The sequence below is a fragment of the Salvelinus fontinalis genome, chromosome 8, assembly GCF_029448725.1.
Source record: "Salvelinus fontinalis isolate EN_2023a chromosome 8, ASM2944872v1, whole genome shotgun sequence".
Classification (NCBI taxonomy): Eukaryota; Metazoa; Chordata; class Actinopteri; order Salmoniformes; family Salmonidae; genus Salvelinus; species Salvelinus fontinalis.
Window position 1 is genome coordinate 46,472,963 of NC_074672.1, and position 11,812 is coordinate 46,484,774.

An 11,812-nucleotide genomic window follows, 5' to 3' on the forward strand; every position below is an offset into this window, starting at 1 on the left:
CCTACGGTGAAGCATGGTGATGGAAGCATCATGTTGTGGGGATGTTTTTCAGCGGCAGGGACTGGGAGACTAGTCAGGATCGAGGGAAAGATGAACGGAGTGAAGTACAGCGAGATCTTTGATGAAAACTTGCTCCAGAGCGCTCAGGACTTCAGACTGGGGCAAAGGTTGACCTTCCAACAGGACAACGACCCTAAACACACAGCTTTGGGACAAGTCTCTGAATGTCCTTGAAAGATATTCCACAAATAGACTTTTAACAAGGCACACCTGGTAATTCAAATGCGTTCCAGGTGACTACCACATGAAGCTGGTTGAGAGAATGCCAAGAGTGTGCAAAGTTGTCATCAAGGCAAAGGGTGGCTACTTGGAAGAATCTAAAATCTAAAACACTTTTTTGGTTACTAGATGTTTCCATATGTGTTATTTCATAGTTTTGATGTCTTCACTATTATTATAAAATGTAGAAAATAGTAAAAATTAAGAAAAACCCTTGAATGAGTAGGTGTGTCCAAACTTTAGACTGGTACTGTACGTATATGTATGTATATGCATTATATAGTATCTCTATGGGGTGTCCTCACCTGGTATGTGGTTGAATATACACTGAACAAAAATATAAAACGCAACATGTAAAGTGTTGGTCCCATGTTTCATGAGCTGAAATAAAAACATCTCAGACATTTTCCATACACACCAAAAAAGCTTATTTCTCTCAAATGTTGTGCACAAATGTGTTTACATCCCTGTTAGTGAGCATTTCTCCTTTGCCAAGTTAATCCATCCACCTGACAGCTGTGGCATATCAAGAAGCTGATTAAACAGCATTATCATTACACAGGTGCAACTTGTGCTGGTGGAAATAAAAGGCCACTTTAAAATGTGCAGTTTTGTCACAGAACACAATGCCGCAGATGTCTCAAGAGTTGAGGGAGTGTCTAATCGGCACGCTGACTGGAGTAATATTCACCAGAGCTGTTTTCCAGATAATTTAATGTTAATTTCTCTACCATAAGCCACTTCCAACATCATTTTAGAGAATTTGGCAGTACGTCCACCTCACAACCGCAGATCACGTGTAACCACGCCAGCCCAGGACCTCCACATCTGGCTTCTTCACCTGCGGGATCGTCTGAGACGAGCCACCCGGACAGCTGTTGGTTTGCACAACCAAAGAATTTCTGCACAAACTGTCAGAAACAGTCTCAGGGAAGCTCATCTGCGTGCTCGTCATCCTCACCAGGGTCTTGACCGGACTATTTCGGCGTCGTAACCGACTTGTTAGCAAATGCTCATTTTCTTTGGCCACTGACTGGGGGGATCCTAGTTGGTTTTTGACCATAGTATTTATTCCCTTACCACCAGGGATGAATCTATTTTAGAAAATGTAAGTTGATAGATTTCCCCAAAGAAGCATCGCAGCGGGCTGCATTGCCTGCATGTATAGTAACATTAGCAGCATCCCCAACCCAAAATATCTTCCCGCGGCCAGCACCCCCGACCCAAAAAGGCAGAGCAAAGTGGGTTTGTCTTTTCATTAATTAATGAGGCTAACCATGTCGAAGGATACCAGATTAGATTTATAATGAGGCTAACCATGTCGAAGGATGCCAGATTAGACTCATAATGAGGCTAACCATGTCGAAGGATACCAGATTAGATTTATAATGAGGCTAACCATGTCGAAGGATGCCAGATTAGACTCATAATGAGTATAACCATGTCGAAGGATGCCAGATTAGACTCATAATGAGGCTAACCATGTCGAAGGATACCAGATTAGATTTATAATGAGGCTAACCATGTCGAAGGATGCCAGACTAGACTCATAATGAGGCTAACCATGTTGAAGGATGCCAGATTAGACTCATGAGGCTAACCATGTCGAAGGATGCCAGATTAGACTCATAATGAGGCTAACCATGTCGAAGGATGCCAGATTAGATTTATAATGAGGCTAACCATGTTGAAGGATGCCAGATTAGACTCATAATGAGGCTAACCATGTCGAAGGATGCCAGATTAGACTACTACAGCTACTGTACATGCCGTCATGAAATTAATTAGTGCAGGCCCTAGCCTTGTAATTTAAATTTTGAATTTTACTAGGCAAGTCAGCTGAGAACAAATTCTTATTTTCAATGACAGCCTAGGAACAGTGGGTTAACGACAGATTTTTACCTTGTCAATTCGTGGATTTGATCTTGCCAACCTTCCGTTTACTAATCCAACGCTCTAACCACTAGGCTACCTGCTGGTTACTAGTCCAACGCTCTAACCACTAGGCTACCTGCTGGTTACTAGTCCAACGCTCTAACCACTAGGCTACCTGCTGGTTACTAGTCCAACGCTCTAACCACTAGGCTACCTGCTGGTTACTAGTCCAACGCTCTAACCACTAGGCTACCTGCTGGTTACTAGTCCAACGCTCTAACCACTAGGCTACCTGCTGGTTACTAGTCCAACGCTCTAACCACTAGGCTACCTGCTGGTTACTAGTCCAACGCTCTAACCACTAGGCTACCTGCTGGTTACTGGCCCAACGCTCTAACCACTAGGCTACCTGCTGGTTACTAGTCCAACGCTCTAACCACTAGGCTACCTGCTGGTTACTAGTCCAACGCTCTAACCACTAGGCTACCTGCTGGTTACTGGCCCAACGCTCTAACCACTAGGCTACCTGCTGGTTACTAGTCCAACGCTCTAACCACTAGGCTACCTGCTGGTTACTAGTCCAACGCTCTAACCACTAGGCTACCTGCTGGTTACTAGTCCAACGCTCTAACCACTAGGCTACCTGCTGGTTACTAGTCCAACGCTCTAACCACTAGGCTACCTGCTGGTTACTAGTCCAACGCTCTAACCACTAGGCTACCTGCTGGTTACTAGTCCAACGCTCTAACCACTAGGCTACCTGCTGGTTACTAGTCCAACGCTCTAACCACTAGGCTACCTGCTGGTTACTAGTCCAACGCTCTAACCACTAGGCTACCTGCTGGTTACTAGTCCAACGCTCTAACCACTAGGCTACCTGCTGGTTACTGGCCCAACGCTCTAACCACTAGGCTACCTGCTGGTTACTAGTCCAACGCTCTAACCACTAGGCTACCTGCTGGTTACTAGTCCAACGCTCTAACCACTAGGCTACCTGCTGGTTACTAGTCCAACGCTCTAACCACTAGGCTACCTGCTGGTTACTGGCCCAACGCTCTAACCACTAGGCTACCTGCTGGTTACTAGTCCAACGCTCTAACCACTAGGCTACCTGCTGGTTACTAGTCCAACGCTCTAACCACTAGGCTACCTGCTGGTTACTAGTCCAACGCTCTAACCACTAGGCTACCTGCTGGTTACTAGTCCAACGCTCTAACCACTAGGCTACCTGCTGGTTACTAGTCCAACGCTCTAACCACTAGGCTACCTGCTGGTTACTAGTCCAACGCTCTAACCACTAGGCTACCTGCTGGTTACTAGTCCAACGCTCTAACCACTAGGCTACCTGCTGGTTACTAGTCCAACGCTCTAACCACTAGGCTACCTGCTGGTTACTAGTCCAACGCTCTAACCACTAGGCTACCTGCTGGTTACTGGCCCAACGCTCTAACCACTAGGCTACCTGCTGGTTACTAGTCCAACGCTCTAACCACTAGGCTACCTGCCGCCCCACAATGAAGGTAGGCCTTAAGGATGACATGCTCAGGAGAGAGACATTATTAACAAAATATCACCATCACGAGGTGATGTGCAGAAAGGAATATTTTAAGGTTAATTTAATTTAAATTCAAAATACATGTTGCTTGAAATAAAGTTGCAATGTGTTTGCTTCATGCTGTGTAGTTATATGCAGTTCAACATTATCACCACAAGGTGTCAGCGCTGGCATTTGTATTATTGTCTAGCTCTACTAGCTACATGTAAACAAAGAGCTAGCTAGGTCTCGTAACTTGAGGACGATAAATACATGCCTAGCACAAGCTAGCAGTTCATTACAACTACAGTATGTTTCTTAACTGAAACTAAGTGGGGCGGCAGGTAGCCCAGCGGTTAGAATGTTGGGCTAGTAACCGAAAGGTTGCTGGATCGAATCCCTGAGCTGACAAGGTAAAAATCTGTCGCTCTGCCCCTAAGCAAGGCAGTTAACCCACTGTTCCCCGGGCGCCGTGGATGTCGATTAAGGCAGCTCCCCTCACCTCTCTGATTCAGAGGGGTTGGGTTAAATGAGGAAGACGCATTTCAGTTGAAGGCATTCAGTTGTACAACTGACCCCTTTCCAATGCACCTGGGTAAAATATAGTTGTGTTTTGGAGGAAGAAGACAGATTGGTGAGGGGAGAGAGAGGGGTTGATTGTGAGGTAATTACTGCTGCTAGCTAACTTTTGATTTAAACAATGTGGCCGTTAAACATTGGACTCGTATACTAGCTACATTTAGTTTAGTTATATTGATGGCTATCGTGAGATAAATTAATCTAGCTAGCTACATTTAGTTTAGTTATATTGATGGCTATCGTGAGAGAAATTAATCTAGCTAGCTACATTTAGTTTAGTTATATTGATGGCTATCGTGAGAGAAATTAATCTAGCTAGCTACATTTAGTTTAGTTATATTGATGGCTATCGTTAGATAAATTAATCTAGCTAGCTACATTTAGTTTAGTTATATTAATGGCTATCGTGAGATAAATTAATCTAGCTAGCTACATTTAGTTTAGTTATATTAATGGCTGTCGTGAGATAAATTAATCTAGCTAACTAGCTAATGAGGTAAGCTGATCTTTCTCGAACTTGAACGCACGCTAGCTTTGCGGTTATTTGCTGTGCTAGCCAAATGTAGCTAACACCACCAGAGAAAACGGATAATAAAAAGGGAAACTAACATTATTTGATCGTTTGTTTAGTGGAGCGAACTGGTAGCAACAAGTCAATGTGTGTATATAACTAGTTTTGTTCAGTTTTTTGGTTATGAACTTGTCATTTTGAGCTAGCTAGCCAACTAACAAAGCAAACATGGCGTGCTGCAACGGCTGATGTTTACTGGGGAACCTTTTGGTTTACACGTGCATTTGGTACGTGTTATTCTTTTGACAGTTGAAAAGCTCTATCGTATCTCCATGGGGTGTCCTCACCTGGTGCTCCCCCCAGGTACACAGCCTCCTTGGCCCCCGATGGTCGGCCTTGTTTGGGCCCCACACTGTGTTCACTGGCTGCATCCACATGGAGCTGGAGCACGTTGCTCTTCTTCACAACTACAGGGAGAACACCAGAACACAACATATCACTCAGCCAATCAACCAATCAATCAATCAACCAATCAATTAACCAATCAATCAATCAACCAATCAATTAACCAATCAAGAAACCAATCAATCAATCAAGAAACAAAAAATACAATTATTCGAGAATTTTAAACACTAATATCATATTGTTGCAAATCTCGAATGACAGGATGTTACAGTGCTAAAGAAGGTGAAACTATTCCTTTAAACATCAAATTGTGTGTGTGTGTGTGTGTGTGTGTGTGTGTGTGTGTGTGTGTGTGTGTGTGTGTGTGTGTGTGTGTGTGTGGTGTGTGTGTGTGTGTGTGTGTGTGTGTGTGTGTGTGTGTGTGTGTGTGTGTGTGTGTGTACAATATAACACTCACTTGTGATACTGTGCCAGCGTCCGTCACACAAGGATTCCTCTGGTGTGAAGGAGGTGTAGAACTCTCCGTTGCCACTGTTTACTGTGACAGTTACGGCTCCCTGATAGAGGTAGAGGCTGAGCTGTCGTCCTGCCCTGGAACCAGCATGCAACAGGAGACCAGAGTCTGACACCGGCCTGACCTCCAGCTGGACCTCCAGGTTCCGGCCCAACATCAGGGACTCATCTAGACAGAGAGAGAGACTCAGACTTGACACGGTCATGTGTCTTTTGTTGTGTTGTCTCATAATTCTGGAATTCAGCTTTTTTTTCTCCGTCGATTATTATTTTGGTTGAAAAAAATAAATTATAATATCAATGTACCAAATCTTTACAGATTTTTGTTAAAAAAAATCCAATCCAAAATTTTCAAAAGTATCCAATTTAATCAAAATTGTTTCAGAGAAGGTGTAACAGAGTTCGACAGCAAGAAGAGAGGAGGTAGTCTATACCTATGGCCATGTGTCCTCCCTGGGAAGAGAAGTATGCCCCGGGCTGCAGAGCGGTCTGGAAGCAGGGTACAACCCCCAGGCTGGTGGAGGGACTGGTTGGGCTCTCCTCATTCAGCTCCAGGTCCCTCACACAGCCCACAAACCCTCCTGGACCTGGCACCTACATGGAGGGAAACAGACGATTGTCAAGGAACTAAATACCAGAGTATTATGTCTTTCTATATTCACTTACGTTGTATGTCTTATTTAACTCCTCTTTCCTTGTCTCTTTCTCAAAACAGAATAGGAGAATAATTAGAGAGGGGAGGGAACTTGGACCTTCTCGGAGAAGGAGATGAGGAGACACAATGAAAAAGAAAGACAAATTTGGTATTGATATGTCTAATTCTGAATTATTCTGCTGTGAATGGGATGTGAGGAAAGGAGAGTAAAGGAAAGCAGAGGAGAGGCTGTATTACCGAGAGGAAAGGAGAGTAAAGGAGAGCAGAGGAAAGGCTGTATTATCGAGAGGAAAGGAAAGGAAAGGAGGAAAGGCTGTATTACCGAGAGGAAAGGAGAGGGGAGGAAAGGCTGTATTACCGAGAGGAAAGGAAAGGATTGGAGGAAAGGCTGTATTACCGAGAGGAAAGGAGAGTGGAGGAAAGGCTGTATTATCGAGAGGAAAGGAGAGGGGAGGAAAGGCTGTATTATCGAGAGGAAAGGAAAGGATTGGAGGAAAGGCTGTATTACCGAGAGGAAAGGAGAGTAAAGGAGAGCAGAGGAAAGGCTGTATTATCGAGAGGAAAGGAGAGGGGAGGAAAGGCTGTATTATCGAGAGGAAAGGAAAGGATTGGAGGAAAGGCTGTATTACCGAGAGGAAAGGAGAGTGGAGGAAAGGCTGTATTATCGAGAGGAAAGGAGAGGGGAGGAAAGGCTGTATTACCGAGAGGAAAGGAGAGGGGAGGAAAGGCTGTATTACCGAGAGGAAAGGAGAGGGGAGGAAAGGCTGTATTACCGAGAGGAAAGGAGAGGGGAGGAAAGGCTGTATTACCGAGAGGAAAGGAGAGGGGAGGAAAGGTGTATTACCGAGAGGAAAGGAGAGGGGAGGAAAGGCTGTATTACCGAGAGGAAAGGAGAGGGGAGGAAAGGCTGTATTACCGAGAGGAAAGGAGAGTGGAGGAAAGGCTGTATTATCGAGAGGAAAGGAGAGTGGAGGAAAGGCTGTATTACAGAGAGGAAAGGAGAGGGGAGGAAAGGCTGTATTACCGAGAGGAAAGGAGAGTGGAGGAAAGGCTGTATTACCGAGAGGAAAGGAGAGGGGAGGAAAGGCTGTATTATCGAGAGGAAAGGAGAGGGGAGGAAAGGCTGTATTACCGAGAGGAAAGGAGAGGGGAGGAAAGGCTGTATTACCGAGAGGAAAGGAGAGGGGAGGAAAGGCTGTATTACCGAGAGGAAAGGAGAGTGGAGGAAAGGTGTATTACCGAGAGGAAAGGAGAGGGGAGGAAAGGCTGTATTACCGAGAGAAGTGAGCTGGTGAGTGCTGAGGTAACTCCTCCGATGTAGAGCGGGGGACTGAGCTGGTTCTTCTCCCCCCCTGAGACCCTCTTAGACTGGGCATCGATCCCATCAACGATCAAACCGACCTTCTCTCCCTCCCTCTTCACAAACACCTGAACAAACACACACATACACAGATACGCAAGTCAGATACACAGAAACCTCAGTCTAAATCTTTATTTAGAAATCAGGAAAGAAGGGACAAAGCGATGATGAGACTACAGAGTCGGGCAACATAAGACAGATACTTCCCATACTGCAGAGCAGGGCTTGTGAGTAAGCATTTTCACCTGTTGTATTCGACGCATGTGATTTTTTATATTGAAATAAAGAATCTAAATACCAGGATCTGTTCCACTGTACGTGACAATGATCGTGTCTTTATTACATGACCTACCGTGTGCCACTGTCCGTCGTCGTACTTCCTGTGGCTGCGGATGGTGGTCTTCCTCTTTCCTCCGTTGATGAGGAGCAGCAGGTGACCGTCTGAGACAGAGAGGGTCATCACAGAGCCGCTACTAGAACGTCCTAGTGATCCTGACACATAGAACACCAGGCCGTCTGACGAGTTCACACGCAGACCCATGGAGATGTGAGGCCTGGGGGGGGGGTGGAGAAGGGGACAGGTGAGTTACAGGTGGGAGAGACGGGACAGTGACAGGTGAGTTACAGGTGGGAGAGACGGGACAGTGACAGGTGGGAGAGACGGGACAGTGACAGGTGAGTTACAGGTGGGAGAGACGGGACAGTGACAGGTGGGAGAGACGGGACAGTGACAGGTGAGTTACAGGTGGGAGAGACGGGACAGTGACAGGTGAGTTACAGGTGGGAGAGACGGGACAGTGACAGGTGGGAGAGACGGGACAGTGACAGGTGAGTTACAGGTGGGAGAGACGGGACAGTGACAGGTGGGAGAGACGGGACAGTGACAGGTGAGTTACAGGTGGGAGAGACGGGACAGTGACAGGTGGGAGAGATGGGACAGTGACAGGTGAGTTACAGGTGGGAGAGACGGGACAGTGACAGGTGGGAGAGATGGGACAGTGACAGGTGAGTTACAGGTGGGAGAGACGGGACAGTGACAGGTGAGTTACAGGTGGGAGAGACGGGACAGTGACAGGTGAGTTACAGGTGGGAGAGACGGGACAGTTACAGGTGGGAGAGACGGGACAGTGACAGGTGGGAGAGATGGGACAGTGACAGGTGAGTTACAAGTGGGAGAGACGGGACAGTGACAGGTGAGTTACAGGTGGGAGAGACGGGACAGTGACAGGTGAGTTACAGGTGGGAGAGACGGGACAGTTACAGGTGGGAGAGACGGGACAGTGACAGGTGGGAGAGACGGGACAGTAACAGGTGAGTTACAGGTGGGAGAGACGGGACAGTGACAGGTGAGTTACAGGTGGGAGAGACGGGACAGTGACAGGTGAGTTAGAGGTGGGAGAGACGGGACAGTGACAGGTGAGTTACAGGTGGGAGAGACGGGACAGTAACAGGTGAGTTACAGGTGGGAGAGACGGGACAGTGACAGGTGAGTTACAGGTGGGAGAGACGGGACAGTGACAGGTGAGTTACAGGTGGGAGAGACGGGACAGTAACAGGTGAGTTACAGGTGGGAGAGACGGGACAGTGACAGGTGAGTTACAGGTGGGAGAGACGGGACAGTAACAGGTGAGTTACAGGTGGGAGAGACGGGACAGTGACAGGTGAGTTACAGGTGGGAGAGACGGGACAGTAACAGGTGAGTTACAGGTGGGAGAGACGGGACAGTGACAGGTGAGTTACAGGTGGGAGAGACGGGACAGTGACAGGTGGGAGAGACGGGACAGTGACAGGTGAGTTACAGGTGGGAGAGACGGGACAGTGACAGGTGAGTTACAGGTGGGAGAGACGGGACAGTGACAGGTGAGTTACAGGTGGGAGAGACGGGACAGTGACAGGTGAGTTACAGGTGGGAGAGACGGGACAGTAACAGGTGAGTTACAGGTGGGAGAGACGGGACAGTGACAGGTGAGTTACAGGTGGGAGAGACGGGACAGTGACAGGTGAGTTACAGGTGGGAGAGACGGGGCAGTGACAGGTGAGTTACAGGTGGGAGAGACGGGACAGTGACAGGTGAGTTACAGGTGGGAGAGACGGGACAGTGACAGGTGAGTTACAGGTGGGAGAGACGGGACAGTGACAGGTGAGTTACAGGTGGGAGAGACGGGACAGTGACAGGTGAGTTACAGGTGGGAGAGACGGGACAGTGACAGGTGAGTTACAGGTGGGAGAGACGGGACAGTAACAGGTGAGTTACAGGTGGGAGAGACGGGACAGTGACAGGTGAGTTACAGGTGGGAGAGACGGGACAGTGACAGGTGGGAGAGACGGGACAGTGACAGGTGAGTTACAGGTGGGAGAGACGGGACAGTGACAGGTGGGAGAGACAGGTGAGTTACAGGTGAGTTACAGGTGGGAGAGACGGGACAGTGACAGGTGGGAGAGACGGGACAGTGACAGGTGAGTTACAGGTGGGAGAGACGGGACAGTGACAGGTGGGAGAGACGGGACAGTGACAGGTGGGAGAGACGGGACAGTGACAGGTGAGTTACAGGTGGGAGAGACGGGACAGTGACAGGTGGGAGAGATGGGACAGTGACAGGTGAGTTACAGGTGGGAGAGACGGGACAGTGACAGGTGAGTTACAGGTGGGAGAGACGGGACAGTGACAGGTGAGTTACAGGTGGGAGAGACGGGACAGTGACAGGTGAGTTACAGGTGGGAGAGACGGGACAGTGACAGGTGGGAGAGACGGGACAGTGACAGGTGAGTTACAGGTGGGAGAGACGGGACAGTGACAGGTGGGAGAGACGGGACAGTGACAGGTGAGTTACAGGTGGGAGAGACGGGACAGTGACAGGTGAGTTACAGGTGGGAGAGACGGGACAGTGACAGGTGAGTTACAGGTGGGAGAGACGGGACAGTGACAGGTGAGTTAGAGGTGGGAGAGACGGGACAGTGACAGGTGAGTGACAGGTGGGAGAGACGGTACAGTGACAGGTGGGAGAGACGGGACAGTGACAGGTGGGAGAGACGGGACAGTGACAGGTGAGTTAGAGGTGGGAGAGACGGGACAGTGACAGGTGAGTTACAGGTGGGAGAGACGGGACAGTGACAGGTGAGTTACAGGTGGGAGAGACGGGACAGTGACAGGTGAGTTAGAGGTGGGAGAGATGGGACAGTGACAGGTGAGTGACAGGTGGGAGAGACGGGACAGTGACAGGTGGGAGAGACGGGACAGTGACAGGTGGGAGAGACGGGACAGTGACAGGTGAGAGAGACAGGTGAGTTACAGGTGGGAGAGACAGGACAGTGACAGGTGAGTTACAGGTGGGAGAGACGGGACAGTGACAGGTGAGTTACAGGTGGGAGAGACGGGACAGTGACAGGTGGGAGAGACGGGACAGTGACAGGTGAGTTACAGGTGGGAGAGACGGGACAGAGACAGGTGAGTTACAGGTGGGAGAGACAGGTGAGTTACAGGTGGGAGAGACGGGACAGTGACAGGTGAGTTACAGGTGGGAGAGACGGGACAGTGACAGGTGGGAGAGACGGGACAGTGACAGGTGGGAGAGACGGGACAGTTACAGGTGAGTTACAGGTGGGAGAGACAGGACAGTGACAGGTGGGAGAGACGGGACAGTTACAGGTGGGAGAGACGGGACAGTTACAGGTGGGAGAGACGGGACAGTGACAGGTGGGAGAGACGGGACAGTGACAGGTGAGTTACAGGTGGGAGAGACGGGACAGTGACAGGTGGGAGAGACGGGACAGTGACAGGTGGGAGAGACGGGACAGTGACAGGTGAGTTACAGGTGAGTTACAGGTGGGAGAGACGGGACAGTGACAGGTGGGAGAGACGGGACAGTGACAGGTGGGAGAGACGGGACAGTGACAGGTGGGAGAGACGGGACAGTGACAGGTGAGAGAGACAGGTGAGTTACAGGTGGGAGAGACAGGACAGTGACAGGTGAGTTACAGGTGGGAGAGACGGGACAGTGACAGGTGAGTTACAGGTGGGAGAGACGGGACAGTGACAGGTGGGAGAGACGGGACAGTGACAGGTGAGTTACAGGTGGGAGAGACGGGACAGAGACAGGTGAG

At 49.0% G+C, this 11,812-nt stretch overlaps 1 protein-coding gene across 1 annotated transcript in view; it reads right to left on the reverse strand.

Moving 5' to 3' along the window:
• LOC129861510 (laminin subunit alpha-5-like) overlaps window positions 1–11,812 on the reverse strand; it is a 155,113-nt gene that overhangs the window by 1,424 nt on the left and 141,877 nt on the right. Inside the window, exons 72-76 of the mRNA XM_055932887.1 lie at window positions 8,064–8,265; window positions 7,627–7,779; window positions 6,131–6,290; window positions 5,641–5,865; window positions 5,126–5,245 (exon numbers count right to left, since the gene is read on the reverse strand). Coding sequence (XP_055788862.1) covers window positions 5,126–5,245; window positions 5,641–5,865; window positions 6,131–6,290; window positions 7,627–7,779; window positions 8,064–8,265 — 860 coding nt within the window. The remainder of the gene's footprint in view (window positions 1–5,125; window positions 5,246–5,640; window positions 5,866–6,130; window positions 6,291–7,626; window positions 7,780–8,063; window positions 8,266–11,812) is intronic.